We start from the raw sequence: 21,384 nt of genomic DNA, 5'->3' as shown, positions 1-21,384 counted from the left end.
TTATTGATATTAGAAATAGTAATTGCTGCTCTGTAGTCAGGGATAAGCCGAACTCCGAGCGGAGATTAATCTCACATTTTGGATGTGGTGGTATTAAAAAATGAAATAGTAATTGGTGGTTGCAAGCATAACGCATCGTACACTAGATAAATTCTTTATATATCAGTCAGGTAATTCCTAAGCAATCCACATTCTGATTCTTGGCTTGCCGCGGGGGGACAATCCACATAAGCAAGAAACAGTCGTGGGTTGAGCTGTTAAAATTCCTTACTTAAGATGGTTTCCTTTTCTTTATTTAATTTCAAATCCAATTTATCAGAAAAAGGAAAAAATACTAAGCACTAAAACATCGCCTGAGTCTGAGTCTCCAAAACGGACTCGGCACAAATATATTGTCTCGAAAAAATCAGAAGCGATAAACACTATGTTTGGAGCCCAAGTAACCGCTCTCCGATAGATGCGCCTCAGTCGGTTAATATCGTCCTTCCTCTGCTCACTCCATCACAATTTCTCACACCTCACAACCATGGCTCCTCCCAGTCTTCTTGGTCCTCCAGAGCTCAGCAAACCCACCCACAACCCACCGCCCCAATCTCAACCAGCACCCGACCCCAAACCCGAACCCGCCACCGGCGAACCCTTCGTTGACCTCATGGTCTCAAATTTCAACGACATAGCGATGGCCAACAAACTCCCAATGGGCTTGACCGAGAATAATTCCGCCACCTATCTCTCCACCGGCAACCCCTGCCTCGATTTTTTCTTCCACGTGGTGCCGGACACCCCCGCCGACTACGTCAACAACCAGCTCCCGCTGGCCTGGACCCACAGCTCGCCGACCACGCTCAAGCTCATCTGCAACCTCCGCGGCGTACGCGGCACCGGAAAGTCTGACAAGGAACACTTCCACACGGCGGCGGTTTGGCTCCACAACCACCACCCCAAAACCCTCGCCTGCAATCTCAGGTCCTTTGCGGACTTCGGTTATTTCAAGGACCTGCCCGAGATTCTCTACCGCCTTCTAGAAGGCGAGGACGTGCGGAGGAAACAGAGGGATGCGTGGAAGAAAAGAAGCGCGAAGAAACAGAGTTTGGGCTGCGACTTGAGCCCCGAAGCCGTTCCGTTCAAGAAAATCAAGACCGGGGGGGAGAAAAAAGCCGCCAAAAATGACATGTCGAAGGAGGAAAATGAAGCGAAGGCGAAGGAGTGGGTAAAATCGGAAAAGGAAAGGGCAAGCGTGTTGAGGAAGGAGAAGAAGATCGCCATGGCCAAGAAGGCGGTTGCCAGGTATGGATCCGACCCGGATTTCCGATTCTTGCACGAGAGGGTTTCGGATCTTTTCGCCGAGTTGTTGAAGGCCGATATGGAGAATTTGAAGTCAAATCAGAGCAACAAGATCAGCCTCGCGGCCAAGTGGTGCCCTTCGATCGACTCTTCGTTCGATCGAGCCACTCTGATCTGCGAGAGCATTGCGAGAAAGGTGTTCCCGCGTGAATCGTACAAGGAATACGAAGGCATGGAGGAAACCCATTACGCTTACAGAGTGAGAGATCGACTGAGGAAGGAGGTTCTGGTGCCGCTGAGGAAGGTGCTGGAGTTGCCAGAGGTTTATATGGGCGCGAAGCAGTGGGGTTCGCTTCCGTACAACAGAGTGGCGTCAGTGGCCATGAAGAATTACAAAGGGTTCTTCCTGAAGCACGACGAGGAGAGGTTCAAGAAGTACTTGGAGGACGTGAAGGCCGGCAAGGCGAAGATCGCGGCCGGTGCTCTGCTTCCCCATGAGATTATTAAGTCTCTGGAGGAAGGCGACGTCGGGGAAGTGGCTGAGCTTCAATGGAAGAGAATGGTGGAGGACATGTTGAAGTTGGGGAAGATGAAGAACTGCTTGGCGGTGTGTGACGTGTCCGCTAGCATGTGTGGGACCCCCATGGAGGTGGCGATATCGTTGGGGCTGTTGGTGTCTGAGCTGAGTGAGGACCCGTGGAAGGGGCTGGTGATCACATTCAGTGCGGATCCTCAGCTGCATTTGGTGAAAGGGGATGATCTGAAGACCAAGTGCCAGTTTGTGAGGGATATGGACTGGGGAATGAACACTGATTTTCAGAAGGTGTTTGATTTGCTGCTGAGGGTTGCGGTGAAGGGGAATTTGAAGCCGGAGAATATGATCAAGAGGGTGTTAGTGTTCAGCGACATGGAGTTTGATGAGGCTTCGACCAACAGCTGGGAGACTGATTATGACGTGATACAGAAGAAGTTTAGGGAGCATGGTTATGGGAATGTGATCCCACAGCTGGTGTTTTGGAATCTGAGGCACTCGGGGTCTACACCGGTGCCCGGGAATCAGCCCGGGGTGGCTCTGTTGAGTGGCTTCTCTAAGAACTTGCTGAAGCTCTTCATGGACAACGATGGGGAAATCCGACCAGATGAATTCATGGAATTAGCCATCTCAGGAGAAGAATATCAGAAGCTGGTTGTGCATGATTGATTTATCAACCGATGAGTGTAGTTGGAGTTTTGTATGTTAATAAATGGGGATAATGCAGCTAGCTTGTGTTATGTTTCGATTTTGTGCAAGGCGAAAAAGGTGAAACGAAGTCAGAATGAATGGTTTTGGTCATATATATATATATATATATAACTGTTGATTTCTACAAATGCTTGTTTTCTTTCATCCAAGGAAATAAAATTTTACGTAGGTGTTAAGTTTTATAATCTCTATACCTTAGCCACATGACATGACAGAGTGAAAACTTGAAAAATCTAGGCACAGTAGGTTTTTGCCATCTCTCGTCTATGTTTTGAGTTCAATGGAAAATTTTGAAAAATCAAACTTGAATGGCAATAGTCTCATAAATTTTAAAATAGAGTGAAAACTAAAGAGGAAATAACAAAGGGATTCAAAAATCTCCGAACTCAATGGTAAGGCCATGGGCTGGCTTTTTGTAAACTGAACTCAAGTTTTCAGTATCAAGAATCCAACCCATTTACTCATGCTGCGTCGTACAGGGAGAGCTTGCAGGGATTCAATGCCCCATTTCAAATCAGCCCGCAATCTATCCACCAACGAAGAGTATCACAAAAGAAGAAAAAGACAAGCTATGGTTCGGTTGGCTAGACATCAACCCCCTTGTCAAATCTACACTCAAGATCAACATTTTATAATATTATCTTCTTGTGAAACAGTTTGCATGAATTAATATCATTTTGAACTATTATTCAAACTCAAATTTGAAACTATTGTATATCAAGAATTTTTCAGAAAAATGGCAATATTCGAATGAGGATTTAAATATTGTATATCAGGAAACTCACGGTCTATGCTTGACTTTTGTAATAAGCTTGTAATTTTTATGTTGGAACTTCTTTGGTCCTTTATGGCTATATGTGGAGATACACTTGTGCACCTAGTGTTGTTGGTGTGTAGTCCTTCGTATTTGGATTAACTCTTTGTGGATATTGCACTTCCGTATTTGTAATAACCTTGTGTGGTTATCTATATTTGTACCTATTCTTGTGACTATAGACCTTTGTGCCTGAATTATAAATACAATATATCATTTTTATCTATAAAAAAAAAAGTAAAATAAATTGTCATGTGTACGTGTACCTAAACTCAACCCTAGTGTGACCAATGTCTTAAATATCGATAGTTTCGGAAATATTGGTGGTTCAAAAATACAGAAATATAGATGGAAATATCGGAAAAATATCGATATCGATAAAAATTGGATAAAAACCACGGAAATTATGATAAATACATGAAATTTTTTAATGAAACTTTAGAAGAAGTTTATTTAGTCAATCATCTATTATTTTGACACAAAAAATTGGAAGGAAATGCATTGCATAGTGGGTTTGAGTGATTTAAGTTGATTATATTGTGAGCTAACAAACTCGGTGACTTAGAAAATCTGGAGTAATTAATGAAAGATAATTAAACAACCCCTAGTAATTTATTTATCATTTTTTAGTACAATATTTTACACTTTATAAATTGCATGATAAGATACATGAGTAACCTTATTTCACGTTATTCACTGGACATGGTACACATTCTTATATTTATTATTTATCAAAAATTGAAAAATAATTAAAGATGTAAACCAACTTGATTTTTCATGAAAATTAGGCACTTTACCATGCTTAAAAAATAATAGCGAAAATTGAAAATTAACTAAGAACATAAATAAATTTATCCAAGGAAGAATTAAATAGGAAACAAAGAAAATGATTATAGAGATTTAAGTAATTAAGCAACAATTTATTTCACGCTATTCACTGGATATGGTACACGTTCTTATATTTATTATTTATTAAAAATTGAAAAATAATTAAAGATGTAAACCAACTTGATTTTTCATGAAAATTAGGCGCTTTACCATGCTTAAAAAATAATAGTGAAGATTGAAAATTAACTAAGAACATAAATAAATTTATTCAAGGAAGAATTAAATAGTAAATAAAGAAAATGATTATAGAGATTTAAGTAACTAAGCAACAATTTGAATGGGAATTTAGTAATGTAAGTACTTATAATGAATAATAAAATAATCAATAACATTAAATGGATTAAATAGAAAAGAAATAAATTATATTAAGTAATTAAGTAACTGATCAACAATATAAAACAATAAGTAATTATGTTAATTTCTATTTTGAGAAACAGCTCGCAAGTATTATAAATACGAGATTCCATAGTTTATAATCATAAAGTGATGATTAGCGTGGTGGTTAAGTGGTTATAGATCTTGGAATGAGGAGGGGTTCGAACCCCTGTGTGTGTGTGACTTTAATTGAATTCTTTAATTTTTGAAAGTTCATATCACGATAATATCATGATATATTGATCATTTATCGCTGCCCCAAAATAACGATAATTTCTTTAAATATCGGCGAAATTATCAATATTTTGTTCTATAAGTGTGACATAGGAACGGTTCTCAATCACAACTTTCTTTAAATATAGCAAACAACTGCAAAAGGCATAGAAATCCATTTTGGTAAGATTTAGTATTATCACATGAAACACGTGCGGATCTTGTTATAAAGACTTCAACAAGAGGTTTTTTTTTTTTTTTTTTGTTGCCAAAATTAAAAAAGAGTGGAGAAACCGCAAAATCTTCAGTGCGGTGGGGCCAAGCCAAAGACCTGTCAGTCACGTTGTTTAAATGTAGCTTAATTATTAACCAATTAGAAAACGTATCCCTTTTATTATTTTATTTTATAAGCTGTTGCTTTGGGGAATCTCTCTCGACGAAAAATCTCAATCTATGGATAGAGGTAGGGATTAGTAGGAAGGAACTTGTTGACGGTGTGGACGACAAAGCCGACGACTTTTGCCGTCTCCAATCCAGAATTAACACGTGGCTACATGGCAATGTCGGGGATTTTATTCACGTGATTATTGATCTTGCGCGTTTTGGTTTTCCTTTCACGTTACCTGTGCCCACTACTGCCCCCACGGCCCACTGCCCGCTGCGCACATAAATAAATAAATAAATAAAATTCTAATTCCTTCCTACCCCCGTTTCCCCAACAAGCACAAATCCATTGTTTTTCGCCAACTTTGCTTGAAAATTTCCTTCCAATTTCTCTTTCTTATTGGTACTGAAATTTCCTGCCATTTTCATCATGATACCGATGTATCAGGCAGGCAGGCAGGCAAAATGGATTCAGAAGATCAAAAATTTCTTTCTTCTACTGTAGTTTATTCAATCTTTCAAGATTAGTGGGGCCGATAATGAGATTTAAGGATCCTAAAAATCTGTTTATGTCACACTTTAGACAAATCAAGACAATAAAAAGAGCACCAAACAAAATGTGATAGAACAGATAATTGATATTATCCATACTATCCAAACAAATATCCGAAATTATCGAAAATATAATTGATCGAATAATTAAAATTTGGGGCCACTTGGGCGACTGCTTTATGGGGCTGTCCTAGAGACGACTCTGGAGATATATATTTTTTAAAATACAAGCGATAGTCTAAACTATAAGGAGAAGTGGTTTTCTCACACACATTATCAAGGTGTTATAAGGTTCGAACTTGAAATCCTTGGATATGCAAGTCAATGCCTTTTCCACTTGATAAAAAAATAATCATACTAGCTAATCCACATATAAGTGGAATTTTATCACTCCAAATTTAAAAAACATCATTTTTTCTTGAAAAATAAAACAATAGTGTTTTGAGTTGTTAAATGGGTGTGGTTATATGGTACATGTTTTTCCGTATATGAAATGAACGGATAAGGAAGCATGTAAGAGCTGTTGAGAGTATTTGACCCACAATGAAAAGTTCAGGGACCAAGTCTATGTTTATAAGTGGTTGGACTATTCCCCCCATTACCAATTGATTTTGAGGTGAAACCTCAACTTCCTTCAAATAAGACAAACTTCCCGTTGTCCATATTATAAATTAGAGAACGCATGAACCAAATTAAACTTGATATGATAGAACTCAAATGCAAATGCTACAATTATAATGCGTATATCGTTGACATGAACAACAATTGCATTGCAGTTGCACCAATAAAGAAAGAGTAGGAAATGGGTTGCATTGAGTAGATCCATATTTTTAGGGTAAAACGTATCAAAATGGTCAAGTAGTAGCATTGAGTGCCAAGGATTTTATGATCTTCACCAAATAGTAATGTGCCTTTGCGCCCCAATTATATGTGCACATGAATCTAATAATAAATCCAATAATCAAGGCTATTATTAGATAAGCTTAAATGATTACAAAGATTACAACGTGACAAAGGGACCAATTACATCGATGAGCTTAAAAGACAAACAAGTTTAATTTAAGTAAAAAAAACAAATAGGCTCACCTAATTTTTGCCCCCCGCCGTAAGGTACTTATAAGTTCAAACATTTAATAATTTATTTTTGGACAGCCATTGACAAACCAGGTAACACACTCGACACTGTCTTTCTGCCTAAGCAAGCATCCCTACAAAACATAAAAAAGTGACAAAATTTGACCACTGAATTTTAAAAATTAATAATGATTAAAAATTCAGAGCAAGAAAAGTAAAAGCAAGAGAACATTCAAAAGCATTGAAAAGAAAATAAAGATTAAAAAAAAGGGGGGGGGGGGGGGTTTGGAAATTGGAATAGTCATCTCATATTGCTGAAATCGAAAGGCATCTAGAAAAGCAAAGACCATGAGGTTTTACTCCGCCATGTCTTAAAAACCACGAGGCCGAACAACGTGTCAAGTCATTGAGAGGCTATTGGGTACTCACACACAGGGATTAAGACCTACACGCCACCAAACAATTGTTGAATGACCCTCTGGACCCGTACAATAATTTTTATTATGTATTAATTTTTGGGTTAAGAGGGTATTAGTTGGACCAGCTTCTCTCTCTCTCTCTCTCTCTTTTTTTTCTGATTGTACCTCGTGGAAGACGTGTGCCCATTAAAGCACTCAAAGACAGTCGTCTCTGTCTGCCTGTCTCTTTCTCAGTTTCCTTAATATGAATCTCGTGCCTCTTTTAAGACCCTCCTCTCTCTCCCCCTCCTATTTAGAGAAAAACCCACTCCCGCCTTGTCATTTACGTCGCTCATCCAACTTCCCCATCATTCCCCCAGACAAGCAATTTAGCAAACAGTTTGTGAGCATGTCCAGGGCAACGGTTGAGCTCGATTTCTTCGGCATGGATCAGAATCGTGACCCTTCCTCCTCCTCCAAATCCCAGTTCCAGAAGTTCCTTCATCGCCAGAGAAGCTTCAGGGGCATTCAGAATGCCATGACCAAGATCAAGCCTCAGGTTCTCAAATCTGTGATTTCGTCTGGTTCAGTCCTTCTCAACCACCACCACGACGGCTCTGAAACTCCAATGGCTTCAAGGAAATCCTTCTCCGTGCCGTCCAGCCCCAAAGCAGAGCAAATCCCATTTCCCTCTTTGCCTGTTTACATTCCCACCGGCACCTCTGTCTCTTCTTTCATGCCTGCTCCCGCTGCTGCTGCTGCTGCTTCAGAAAAGCTTGAAGAAACAACAACGCCTCTGACGATTTTCTACAACGGAACCGTCTCTGTTTTCGATGTCCCTCGCGACAAGGTTTGTTCTCTTCTTTCTAAGATGTATAGTCATCATACTATACATATGTGTTCACATAAAAGTTGAGAGTAGTTGGATTTTCTTCAATTGTTAACCGTTGAGAGACAAATGCTTGGATTTGTTTAGGCTGGGAGCATATTGAAGCTTGCCTTGGAAGGAAACTCGGCCAAAGCTGCAGAATCAGCGTTAGCTGTGGATTCAAAACTTGTTCTTCACTCAAGCGACCAGCAACAGCTTCTGGATCCTCTTGACGGAGGTTAGTTCCCTGCTTATTTTCAGTTTTCCTAAATGCTCGACTATTTTCTGCTTATTTTCCTTCAACTCTGATACTCTTATTAATTTGGATTATTGGGTATAGTCTTGGAGAGGAAACTTCATTTAAACGTTAAACCCTTGGTAAATAATAATAACCCATTCTCACCTTTGCCTTTGTTACCTACAAACTTTGCTATTAAAAATCCAAGATAAACCTTAATACCAAGTAAAGTAGCAATTTTTCTCATTATGAAATATATATATATCCCTTCGGGATCCCTCAAATAGGACACCCTCTAGGTTTCCTAAGAATTTTTTTCAACGATCCAAACCATCTATTTTTTGAGTCTACATTCATATAGATCATTCTTACAAAAAATTAGACAGAATTTTGTTAATTGGATTTTGAAGTGTTCTTATATTTAATTTTTATTAATTTTGCAGATTTACCAATTGCCCGCAGAAAGTCACTGCAGAGGTTCCTAGAGAAGCGCAAAGAAAGGTAACCCACAAAACCAATTTGTTGCTTCATATATTTTTACCCTGCATAAAACTATTATTTATTTATTTATGATGAACTGCATAAAAACACCAGATTTCTTTTTTCCCATGTATTTTTATGTATGGCATAGCAGATTATTATGTATTTTAAGCATTATAATTAATGAAGTTAAGCGTGACCCTGATCAGAAAAATAACAACGCGTTTTTTTTCTTTTTTGATATGAACACAGGTTGAATTCGGTGTCCCCATTTGCCTGCGATGCCTAAGAAGCTTGCTTTATATTATAATATACGTGTTTTGACAACCACAAGGCAAGGCAGCAGAAGAAAGAAGACTCATTCCAAAGTCCTTTTTAGAAACACTTAATTAGTCTAGGCTGAAAAGAGAAAGATAAGACCGACAATATAGTAGTTGTTATGCTGGTTTCCTTCTCAAAGGAGCAAAAGCACTTGTCCTTCTTAAATCCCAATACTCCTTTTTCCACAAGTAGATTTGGTCGTTCACGTTTTGCTTATGGGCCTTGACTCTTGTTGGGGCAAACCCTACCCACCTAGCACCTACCTATTATTATTAGTTTATGTCTACTTCCTCACACTTTCATTTCATGTGCTCTTCCAATGTGAACTCGGGACTTTCCCTTTTTTTATTTGTAATTCTAAGGTTATTTTATTAGTATTATTAGTCACGTGTTGTATACTCTAACCTACCTTCCATTTGCAAACCCAATTTGATATATTTTATATTATTATTGAATTTCGTGGAATCATGTGTTTTGGCTTTGCTACCTATTTTGGTCTCCTTTGGAATCAATTTGAATTCTTCTTGTTTGTACTTTAAATTGAAAGATTATGAATTTTGGTTTAGCTCTTGTTGTTGAGACATGCATTCACTTTATAAACTTTAAGTAGTGAGTGGTTAGGTTAAGAGTTGGTGAAGGATATGAATACTACTACACCCACCAAAATGTTATTTACTTTAGACGCCCTCAAATTATGTTTGCGCAACGAACCAAGAAAATAAAACTCTTTAGTGGTCAAAGACAAATTGAATTATTAGATAGCATCCGTGCCAAACCTCTCCTCGAGGAACAGATCGGAAAGTCAGGTCCAAATCTGGTACGCCTTTGTTGAATTACCTGAGGGAGGGAGGCTGAGTATTTATAGTTAGCAGGTTGGCTGTAACTGTAAGTATGTACCCTCTGCCATATCTTCCAAAAAAATCAAAATGTGAAAAGATTTGACTTTTTCAACTTCCCCGTGTTCCTTGTAGACAAGCTGAATGTAGCAGGGGTTATAATGGCTGGCCCAGTATAGGCCAACTTGCTCATCTTTTTTACTCCCAGAGAAGCTCAATCTTCATGGGCCCAAGCTTAACAACATTTGCTACTTCATTATCTTTGTTTGTTGACTGAAGCAACTAAGCCTAACCCAAACCTTATTTGAAAGCCCACCAGTGAAGAGCCCATTCATTTTACTTGGAAAATAAAGAATCTTCCTCTTATTATAACTCCCTTCGTTCCCGAGTCATTTTACAGTGAGAGTCTTGTATATGTCCCTCTTTTCTCTGGAGTCATTTTATGATGAGAGTGCCATATATGGAACATAGATTTAAACTTTCATATTAATCACGTGATTTATCTGAATAATAACGTCACTTAAGTATAACGAAATGATCATGTGACTAATATGAAAACCCTGAGAGTCAATATAGTGAAAAGTGAAACAAGTTAATTTCGATTATACAACCATTATTTCAATTCTACTTGAATTACTTGAGACTGATGATGAAAGAGTTTTAGTTAAGCTTTTTGATTATATTCCAAAGGAATGGGTGCCTTACCATTGAAGGGAATTTTCAGTTTGAGAAGTCAAATATGATCTAAACGTTGCTTATAATTCTAGACTTTTTAAGGGTAACAATGACCACAAATTTAGGGCAGTAACCTGAATTGAAACATGACGGAGAACATGCAAAACCTTGAAACTGCCCCTATAAATCACATATTGGCCGGGTGAAATTGAGCCCTCACATTAAAACCCGAAAGCACATTTGAAACGGCCGAAAATTCAATTACAAAAACCAAATACTTAAAATTGACAATCTGTGCAACACCCTTTCTTCGACGTAAGAAGAGAAAACAAAACATCTTCTAACAAAAAGAATGGAATAACTTTTGAGTTTTCTGTATGCCCGCAACGGAACTCGAGCGCCATTAAACAAGGTTCGCTCGGATCTCTCATAGGCAATGTCCCAAGGAACAATCAAACACAATCTGCAGAACCAATCTAATCCTTATGAAAAAAGGAACTGTAAAATCTCCATTTAATAATTGAGAGAGAGAGAGAGAGAGAGAGAGAGAGAGAGGGGAAGAGGAGATTATGAGCATCAGTTTTAAAAAGCTCGAATTTTGGAAGCTTCATGGCTTTCGCCAATCAGTTGTCAATTCCAAATTTTTCTCATCATATGCTCTCATCCTCTATTAACTTTGGCTTCAGATAACACAAGCAGAGAATAACAAAATAAGTTGCAGAGTAGAAAGAAAAATTAGACAGAACAAACGCAGAGCAAGTAGCATCAACGAAACAATAACGAAAGATTTTGGAACAGCCGCGGGAAGGCGAGGCCAATACAGAAGCATCCGCAACACTCCTTATATAAAGAGTGTGAGGAACTAAAGAAAACCCCCGAAACCCTAATCGCATACAACTCACTCACACCTTCAACGCGACGCCGTTTCCTCTAGTATAGTCTTTCGGTCAGAGTGGAAATATGAATATTGTAGGGGCCAATCACGAAATATTATAAATAAGACTGAAAGGACGATAATGCCCCATATGGCGGTAAATGCGCAGATCTAAGTTTGTGTGGATCCGACGGCCTACATTTCTGGCACATTCGTTTATATTCATAGCCCTATAAACCCTAATTCCCTTCTCAGTCGCTCTCCTTTCTCTAGCTCCCCAGAGGTTCTTGCGGCTCTGTTTTTGGTTTCTGCGATCTACAACAACCAAGATGGTAAGCCCAGCAGAACTATCTTGTATTTGTATTTTCTTAGACCTTTGTTACGATCTGAACCATCTTCTTCATTAGGCTAACAGATTTAACGCCATTTGTGAAAATCCGCTTGTTTTCGTTTCCTGGGTGTATTGAAAACATGGCTTTGAATCTAGATATGATCCCATAAGCAGAAAATGAAACGCACTTTTAGTTGATTCATTCTGTGCATATCAAACTAATGGTAAAAAATAGTTCTTTTTTTGAGCAAATGGATTATTTCGTGGTAGATATTAAACTGCTGGTTGCTAACAGGTGCTCCAGAACGATATCGATTTGCTGCATCCACCAGCTGAGCTCGAGAAGAGGAAACACAAGCTCAAGCGTCTTGTGCAGTCTCCTAACTCTTTTTTCATGGTACTACTATTAATTATTCGATGCAATATGCCTTTTGGGGACATTTGTTTCTTTTTGTTTGATTCTGATTTTCTAGAGAGAATTCTAATCTTGATTGTTTTAAATATGCACAGGACGTTAAGTGCCAAGGATGCTTCAACATGTAAGTAATTCTTCCCATCTTCCATTACCTTTTCTGATGATTATATTGAAGTTGTTGCTGCATATGATTTAAATTTATGAAATAAGGAAATTTATTCATTGTCTGGAGATTGAACCAAATTAAAATTCATTTGTGCAGAACCACCGTGTTCAGTCACTCGCAAACAGTTGTGGTTTGTGGGAACTGCCAGACAGTGTTGTGCCAGCCTACTGGTGGGCGTGCCAGGCTCACTGAGGGTTGCTCTTTCAGAAGGAAGGGAGACTGATGCTCAAGCTTTGATTGCATTGATGTGTATTTGGAGAATTGAGAAAGGGCTTTTTGAGGGTTGATTAAGGTTAAAATGTGGGTGCTCCTCATTTTTGTATTGCTTTTTAGTTTTTAATATGTAATTTGTTAGCGGGGCGGCAAAAAATCTGGACCTTGTCATGGGAGTGCTATGTTATGCATCTGGTTTAGTTATGTTTGGTGGTTTACATTTTCAATTGCTCTTCTGATGAAGTACTGTTTGAAATTTTCATGTCTGCCCGTTTCAGATTAAATGACAGGTTATTGATGAACAAGTTCTTTTTCATGAAAATGTTTCATATCTATATTCTTCCTTGTGCCATTTTGTATTCAAGCATTATGTGGTGTTGAAATGCTAAAGCTTTTCAATTGATGTCTTCTCAAATCCTCTGTTGCATGCTGTTTCATTTAGCAGGGATGAGTAACCCTGTGCTCTGTACCTCTGTTCATTTAGGGCTAAAGCTCGTTAGTTAGTTCATTTTAGGTTTCTCTGTTTTGTGCAAAGTATCAGCCACTCTAACTTGACTCTGAATGGATACTGTGTACTCCATTTGCGTTTGGTTGATAATTTTAAGCCCTCTCGAGTTTTATGATAGTTTGGTGAGACATAGAATTGGATTTTGTACACTTTAAGTTATGAGTCATACGATTTTATGCATCGGTGCATCCGAGCGTTTTTGTTTGTTTAAAGTCGTCGGACTTTAGTGCTGCTATAATTCACGAGGAGTCTTTTGTGCTGCGGGTATTTTTTGAGTAGAACATTTGGTACTTCTCAAGGCAGTCTGTTTCATCTGACGGATTTAGGAAGGATTTGAAGATTTAAGGTTGTTTCAGTGCTTTTTGGTCGATCTCTAAATACTCAGTTTTCGTAATGGGCGCTTCTTGTTCCAAGGAATTTGGTTCTGTTTTATGGGTTTTCCCCACTTGCTTAGAGGAATTTCATGTGATACCAGAACTTTTATATTCACAGGAGTTCATGTTACCACAACTGCACCCCATGAAGTGCCAATGTACAGTAGTAAATGCAAACCAACTGTTCGTATTGCTCTATATTGTAAGGAATGAAAGGTTTGGGGATGTTTCACAAGAACATGACGATGGGGAATGCCATGAACTAAAATAACAGATTTTGATGGGAAAAATTTTCCAAGGAGTCATTACCAGAATTTAAAAGACCAATCAAAACATTGGAATCTTTTTCAATTATTAACTTTGTATAATTTGACGCTGTTACTCACAATAATCCATGTGATATTCTGTTTGGATTGAATGCAATACCATTTTCTTTAAAAAAAAAAAAAAAAGTGCTTCAATTTCAATTTGAACAACTTAAGTAAATCTAACTGGATTATTTCCACACATGTTAGCAGTCCCTCCAAAGTCTCTAATCACAAAACTGAGCTAGGTGGTTTTCAAGTAATTAATAGTCAATATATTGCCAATGGATCCATAGCTCGGTTTCAAACTTTTACAAAAAAAAAAAAAGAGGCTTTATTATATTAAACAATATAAGCTATTAGTAAGAAAACAAAAATATACTTGTAAAAAAAACAAAAATATACAAATAAAAAATTAGAGGTCACGCTTTGAATTTGACGTAGTGGTTTGAACTTCTTATAGGAAGCCAAGGTTTACACAAATTACTTGTTTTTTTAAAAAGAAATTTACGCGGGCATGCTTAGATTGATTTGTCAAAGAACGTTTCAGTGTGCAAATTTCGCTCCGCATTGTAAAACCAACGCTCGGATTAGCTTTTCGCGATGTGGGTACGCTGCCCAAGCAGCAGCAGCTGCCCCATTGGCCCAACACCCCCCTGTCCACGCAGAGCGTCCCAACTCAGAGTTCGATTCTCACGCATACGCTGCTATGCTTCAACATTGTATCCGAAACGGTGACTCGAATTCCGCAATGGGTCTTCACTGCCGGATCTTGAAGAAAGGTGGTTGCTTGGACTTGTTTGCTCTCAATATTCTTCTTAATATGTACGTGAAAGCGGGTATGCTGTCTAATGCCACTACGCTGTTTGACGAAATGTCTGAAAGAAATACTATTTCTTTTGTTACGTTGATCCAGGGATTTGCGGACTCTCAACTTTTTGTTGATGCAGTAGAGTTGTTTCGCCGGCTGCATAGAGAAGGCCATGAGCTTAACCAATTTGTGTTTACTACAATTTTGAAGTTACTTGTGAGGATGGGATGGGCTGAGCTGGCTTGGACCATCCATGCTTGTATTCATAAGCTTGCACATGGCTCTAATGCCTTTGTTGGGACTGCTCTCATTGATGCCTACTCTGTTTGCAGCCACGTTGATGTTTCTAGGGATGTTTTTGATGAGATTGTTTGTAAGGATATGGTAGCTTGGACTGGGATGGTAGCATGCTATGCTGAGAATGGCTGTTTTGAAGAAGCACTCGAACTCTTCAGTCAAATGCGGATGATTGGATTCAAGCCTAACAATTATACTTTTACGGGTGTGCTTAAGGCCTGTGTTGGTTTAGAGGCCTTAAATGAAGGGAAGAGCGTCCATGGGTGTGTAATGAAATCATGTTATGAAGGGGATCTATATGTGGGTACTGCATTGCTTGATATGTACACCAAGTTTGGAGATGTTGAGGAGGCTCGGCAAGTATTTCAAGAGATGCCCAAAAATGACGTGGTTCCTTGGAGCCTCATGGTTTCACGGTGTGCTCAGAGTGACCGTTGTGAAGAGGCTCTGGACTTGTTTTGTCAGATGAGGCAAGCATTTGTTGTTCCCAACCAGTTTACATATGCTAGCACACTGCAAGCTTGTGCAACTATGGAGCGTTTAGATTTTGGGAAGCAAATCCATTGCCATGTAATCAAGGTTGGTCTTGATTCAGATGTCTTTGTTTCAAATGCTCTCATGGGTGTCTATGCTAAATGCGGAAAGTTAGAGAACTCTATGGACTTATTTGTGGAATCACCAAATAGAAATGATGTATCTTGGAACACGATGATTGTTGGATATGTTCAGTTAGGTGATGGGGAGAAGGCGTTGGCTTTGTTTTCAAATATGCTTAGATGCCAAGTGCAGGCTACAGAAGTGACTTACTCTAGTGCTCTCCGTGCTTCTGCTAGCCTAGCAGCATTGGAGCCAGGAGTTCAGATACATTCTATAACGGTCAAAACCATATATGACAAAGATACTGTAGTGGGTAATTCTTTAATAGACATGTATGCTAAGTGTGGGAGCATCAAAGACGCCCGCCTGGTGTTTGATAAGTTGAAGCAACGAGATGTGGTTTCATGGAATGCGATGATCTCAGGATATTCTATGCATGGTCTTGGCCTGGAGGCTCTAAAGATTTTTGAAATGATGCAGGAAACAAATTGCAAACCAAACAAGTTAACTTTTGTCGGTATTTTGTCAGCATGTAGCAATGCAGGACTATTAGATCAAGGACAGGCTTATTTTAATTCTATGGTGCAGAACTATGACGTTGAACCGTGCGTAGAGCACTATACTTGTATGGTCTGGCTGTTAGGGAGATCAGGCCATCTTGATAAGGCTGTGAAGTTGATTCAGGAAATCCCATTTGAACCTAGTGTTATGGTATGGCGTGCTTTGCTCGGAGCTTGTGTTATCCATAATGATGTGGAACTTGGAAGGATTGCTGCCCAGCATGTTCTTGAAATGGATCCCCAAGATGATGCTACCCACGTGTTATTGTCAAACATATATGCCACTGCAAGGAGATGGGATAACGTGGCTTCTGTCAGAAAAAACATGAAAAGGAAAGGAGTAAAGAAGGAACCCGGCCTAAGTTGGATTGAGAACCAGGGCACAGTTCATTATTTCAGTGTGGGGGATACTTCACATCCTGACATGAAACTGATCAACGGGATGCTGGAATGGTTGAAAATGAGAACTTTGAAGGCAGGACATGTTCCCAATTATAGTGCCGTTCTGCTTGATGTGGAGGATGATGAAAAGGAGCGCTTCTTGTGGGTACACAGTGAAAGGTTAGCTCTAGCATTTGGGTTAATTAGAACATCACCTGGGAGCCCTATTCGTATCATTAAAAACCTTCGAATATGCGTGGATTGCCATGCCACAGTGAAGTTAATATCAAAAGTAGTGCAGCGAGATATTGTTGTTCGAGATATCAATCGGTTCCATCACTTTCAGGATGGAATTTGCTCTTGTGGTGATTACTGGTGATTGATCTGCCTTATTGGGATCTATGATTCCTGGAGGGTTGAACTGATGAAGTCACCTTGTTCTCAAGGTAATGAGCTCCATCCCAGGTAATTCCTTATCGATGACCAATTATGTGAGCAATTACTTTCACTTTCTTGGGTCTAGCTAATTATTTTTCTTTACAGTTCTTAATGGTTCGAAACTGACATTAAAACCTTCTACTAGTTGCGTTCTGGCATGAATTTGTGCACATAGGTGTTGCCCACTTTTTTTATGTCTCTTTTTTCTTGTTCCTCAAGTAATTCTAGGTCATGAAGTTCTCATTGTGTAGAGTGCATAAGTCCACATGAAGGCATTACTTATTGATTAATCATTTCTCTCGAAATACTTTGGCCTTTTAGTATAGAATATCTAGTTTGGCCTCTGTGATAACCATTATAAAGTTTGCACCTCCTTTTCTCATTTGCGGTTCCCAGCATTTCCTTAAATAAAGACTTCTGGATCCAATTGTCCAAATGTGAACTGCTACTTCTACTGAACTTGCTAAATGATTTCTTATTGATACTTTGGAAATTTTTTTCCTTTTTCACCGTTCTTGCTTTGACTAAGACAACTTCCTTGCTCCCATTGTATTCTTTTTATTTAATTTATATATTTCATTGTCTAATTTCAGAACTACGAACAAAAAGAACATAATTTTCAATTTCAGTATAATTTGGCCTACCAATTATGACCAACGTGAAATAAGAGTATGACATTTCATGTAATGATTTTGTCCAGTACTAATCTATAATCATGATATTAACTTCATACTCATCGTGGAAGTTTTACACCACCTCATTACAGGTATTTGTCTGCATGCGTTGTCGTTGTCACTATAAAGATTATAAAGATAATGTAAATTGTACATCAATTTATCCCTATCTATTTGGGCGTCACAGTCAGTTTAGGAAGGAAATGTGACCTTGATTCTTATATTTCTTATTTTTTATCCAACTTTTTTCCCTTTTAGAAAAGTGTGCTTATTTGGTTTGTACAAAATAACAAAATTTTATTTTGCTATCAAGTTGTTGATATGTTACATTTATGAATGTCTGTGTTCATGCACCCATGTGTACATAGTATTTTACCTAATTATATATGTATGTTGGCATATTCATGACCTTAATCCATATTCAAGTATAAGGGTCAAAGATTAAAAATATTTTAATGGTTTTCCTTTCAATTGAAGTATGCGCAAGCATAATCAAATTGTGAATGCATTGACTTGATACAAAAGAATGCGTAATTTTCTCTTTTTAGTCTGAGCGTTGATAATCATAGATTCCGCGATATGCGATATCCATCAATTATCTCCTATAAATTGCGTGTCATATCAAACTTGTTGGTCATTTGTGACATTAGACATCATATCACACTGAAAAAATTTCCATATTGGCACTTCAACTTTTGAATCATCTTAATTGCGATTATGAATCATGACTTTTTGACTTATGAGTCTCATCTTGTAGATATCGTTTTAGGTGGTAGTGGATTGAGAAAATTCATGATGGATTAGGTAATTATATACTTTTATTCACTCCTTGTTGAGATCACCAGGAATCAAAGGCTTTTTCTCCTTTCTTCACAAATTACTGAAGTGATATTTTAGGCTAGGGTCGAAGTTTCTAGCCTTTAGGAAAATCTTTTGTGACAATAGACGAGGCATTACCAACTACTTACTCTAAACTACTATGATCACTTCAATAATTACATAACACTATACTAAGCCTGGTATAACATGAATTTACTGTGAAATCAACTGATGAAATTTTTTATTGAGAATTGGTGCTGAGAAGGTTTTTTGTGCTTCCAACCTCACCCATGTATCATGTGTTTTAGCTGCATATTTTCATTTGCTCAGAATCACTTTATGAAGCACTTATCTTTTGTGTTTCCCCAGAAGAAAATTTATCTATAATTTTCTGTAACTAATTGCATTCCATTTGAGGGAATTTATCTCTGAGAAAGCAACAGCTCATCTTACGGAAAACGAATCTAATTTATTGGTAAGGCTTTGGCTCAAAAGAGAATTGACAATCCAACTATAAAACCCACTATCACTAGAAATATTTTTAGTTATTCCAAATCTTGTTGAATTACTATTTGACTTATTCTCATTGTGTTCCACTTAGACTTATTACGAGTTATATCTACCTCCTGATGGTGCGGTAAAGGTTGAACATTGGATCACATTTTTATCACCCACTTTGAAAGAGATTTAATGTCAATCATTTCCTAGAATGAATCAGTTATGTGTTGTAGTATACATGTCAAGTTATAATCTAAATATTTGTTGGCCATGTGTGTTTATAAGGAAATTGTCATTCGTAAAGTAGGAGCGCTTGTCATTGACTCAACTTGCTTTTGAGATCAGCAAGAACAAACTAATGTCTAAGGTTAATATTTTTCTACTTTTCATTGCTCTGAAGAATCTCAGTTTTGTTCAATTAATATGTCAATTCAAAATTCTTCAGGAAACTCATTATGGTACATGGAAATTTTTATAAAGTAACAAGCTAGTTAGCTATGAACTTGCATATTTTTTAAGTTAGCTATGAACTTGCATATTTTTTAACTTGTGTCCTTCCTGTAGCAAGAGAAACCATCTGTGTAATGGAAACAATTTTTATTGAGAATTTTTTAACTGGTGGGCCATTTTCTCACACCTCTAACTCCAAGCAGAAGCTGTTTCTACAATTCATCTTCTTTTCCAGAATTATATATCTGCATCATTACTATTGCCATTCTTAGTCTGGGCTTTTCATGTTCAAGTTGCGGATGCTAACTATTGGTGGAACTTGTTTTGTGCTTGACTTAGATGTGTAACTAAAAGTGAGGGAAGATGTGGAGCTTGATACGTCAGCATCAGTTTGTAAGTGTTACACAGTGTGTTCTGTTGTCAAAGCAAGAGAATATTAAGATGCCTCTGTTTGACAGCGAGACTCCTCCTATTCAAGACCAGTCTGATTCTGAGAATGTTGGTGGGGAAGGTGACTTACAGAAGGCTAAATATAGTCAGTTTCAGGAGATTGCTTACGTCCATTTTTTGATCAGGTTAGAGTGTTGCTTTTGTTAAGCTTTCCGGAATTTAGAGGTCTTGAATATACTTCCAAGTCACACAAGCTTGTCAGAATCTTATCTTGCCAATGGTGATTATTAGAAGAGATTGGTGAAACTATTTGGAACTTGTATGAGAATATTTACATGCTAGATTTTAGAGCCCTTTGAAGCACACACATATAAATCTTGAAACTATAACAGCTAGTTGTACAGGTCTAAATTCAAACTTGTTGTAGCATCATTGAAGTGGTGGCCAATGATGGTCTTTGTCTCATGCAATGGATATGTGCCCTTAATTAATTGTACTCAATTTTGATCCTAAATTTTGTTGTCATGCTGAAGCCCTGTTTCATTACATAGTCATAGGTCAATTATTTTCTTTTTAGAATTGAATGCAGGCTGTAACTTGTAAGTGGTAACAAGATGAGAAGTTTTCCTCTGAGGAGCCTTGATAGTGGATCTGGCTCTAGGTAGAGATTGAATCTAAGTACATTGATTCTGGGATGAAAATGTTTAGATGAGTTGAGTAGCCAAATGATGGGAGGCCATGATAAGTGGCAGTGATGAAATTACATGGATCCCATTTTTGTTGGTTAAGAAGAGGGAGTTTTGTACAGAATGTCCTATATTTCCATAAATATTGATTTCAGGATATAACATTTTGAGGTTTATTGTTCACTGTTCTTCTGCCCTTGTATAGAAAATCTCCTAAACCCTAAATCCTTGGGCCATTTCTGAAGTTGTACGTGAGCCCATCTGATCGGTGATTGCTTAGGAAGCTGGCATCTCTCTACAAAACATTGGGGGCTGGTCTGGTCTCACAAGGTTCGATTCGATTAACCTAAAATTCATTGGCAGAGTTACAAAGGAAAGGAGAAGAAGACACAGTGTACACACACAACACTCTAAACAACAGAGCTGTGTCCTCGATGTTCCCATTCACAATAGCCAAGCTTTGAACGTTTAAGCTTTGCGAAAAAATGGGGGACAAAATTGTTTGATGAAGCTCCTGTCTATGGCACATGACATGCATATATAGAGAACACACATACACATATATTATGTATGCATGGCGTGTAAAGTATTTGCATTGCAATTTGCAAATGTGCTTAACCTATATATATATATATATATATATCGTGTGAATAGCCACCTTTCCTACAAAAATAAACAAAAAGAAAATTAATTGAAGTGTCATATAAAAAGGGTAATTGAACATGATGGGGTTGTCTTATTTGACAATTGACATGTGCAGTACTCATCACTAGCTAGCCTCTCTTGTTCAATGTTCCACTTGTTTTGTTTCTACATATACACCTACCTACCTAGCTACTTCCAACACTACACTACACTTATATATTGTTCATGTACATACGCAAACAAAAAACATATATACATACGTGTTTTAAAACAAAACAAAACAAAACAAAACAAAACCGACCGCATTTT

At 37.9% G+C, this 21,384-nt stretch overlaps 4 protein-coding genes and 1 non-coding gene across 13 annotated transcripts; 4 read left to right on the top strand and 1 right to left on the bottom strand.

Moving 5' to 3' along the window:
- Window positions 1-295: 295 nt before the first annotated feature.
- Window positions 296-2,695, top strand: LOC110760206 (uncharacterized). Its single transcript, XM_021962437.2, has one exon. It carries the CDS (start codon window positions 458-460, stop codon window positions 2,483-2,485), a length of 2,028 nt encoding a protein of 675 aa, XP_021818129.2. The 5' UTR covers window positions 296-457; the 3' UTR covers window positions 2,486-2,695.
- A 4,806-nt stretch (window positions 2,696-7,501) lies between these two features.
- Window positions 7,502-9,597, top strand: JAZ10 (jasmonate-zim-domain protein 10). The gene is made up of 4 exons (XM_021962427.2): window positions 7,502-8,075; window positions 8,202-8,331; window positions 8,775-8,832; window positions 9,064-9,597. The coding sequence occupies exons 1-4, from the start codon at window positions 7,635-7,637 to the stop codon at window positions 9,098-9,100; spliced, it is 666 nt and encodes a 221-aa protein (XP_021818119.2). The 5' UTR covers window positions 7,502-7,634; the 3' UTR covers window positions 9,101-9,597.
- Window positions 9,598-11,213: 1,616 nt separating this feature from the next.
- LOC148297744 (small nucleolar RNA SNORD36) lies at window positions 11,214-11,303 on the bottom strand. The gene has a single exon (XR_015833170.1). It is a non-coding gene; the product is annotated as a small nucleolar RNA SNORD36 (small nucleolar RNA).
- Window positions 11,304-11,690: 387 nt separating this feature from the next.
- Window positions 11,691-12,964, top strand: LOC110760211 (small ribosomal subunit protein eS27y). The gene is made up of 4 exons (XM_021962441.2): window positions 11,691-11,849; window positions 12,144-12,245; window positions 12,359-12,387; window positions 12,526-12,964. The coding sequence occupies exons 1-4, from the start codon at window positions 11,847-11,849 to the stop codon at window positions 12,650-12,652; spliced, it is 261 nt and encodes an 86-aa protein (XP_021818133.1). The 5' UTR covers window positions 11,691-11,846; the 3' UTR covers window positions 12,653-12,964.
- Window positions 12,965-14,215: 1,251 nt separating this feature from the next.
- On the top strand, window positions 14,216-21,031 carry LOC110760212 (Tetratricopeptide repeat (TPR)-like superfamily protein). 9 transcript variants are annotated; one of them, XM_021962449.2, is made up of 4 exons: window positions 14,216-16,655; window positions 16,822-16,921; window positions 19,190-19,271; window positions 19,694-20,053. In XM_021962449.2, the coding sequence occupies exons 1-2, from the start codon at window positions 14,347-14,349 to the stop codon at window positions 16,856-16,858; spliced, it is 2,346 nt and encodes a 781-aa protein (XP_021818141.2). In that variant the 5' UTR covers window positions 14,216-14,346; the 3' UTR covers window positions 16,859-16,921; window positions 19,190-19,271; window positions 19,694-20,053. The 9 variants fall into 9 exon arrangements, with proteins under 9 accessions (XP_021818141.2, XP_021818140.2, XP_021818142.2 ...); XM_021962448.2 differs by having other exon boundaries at window positions 16,822-16,940; XM_021962446.2 differs by adding an exon at window positions 20,636-21,031 and having other exon boundaries at window positions 14,217-16,940; window positions 19,694-19,929.
- Window positions 21,032-21,384: the final 353 nt, after the last annotated feature.

The sequence above is a fragment of the Prunus avium genome, chromosome 1, assembly GCF_965620075.1.
Source record: "Prunus avium chromosome 1, drPruAviu1.hap1.1, whole genome shotgun sequence".
NCBI lineage: Eukaryota > Viridiplantae > Streptophyta > Magnoliopsida > Rosales > Rosaceae > Prunus > Prunus avium.
This window is presented reverse-complemented; position numbering and strand designations above follow the sequence as displayed.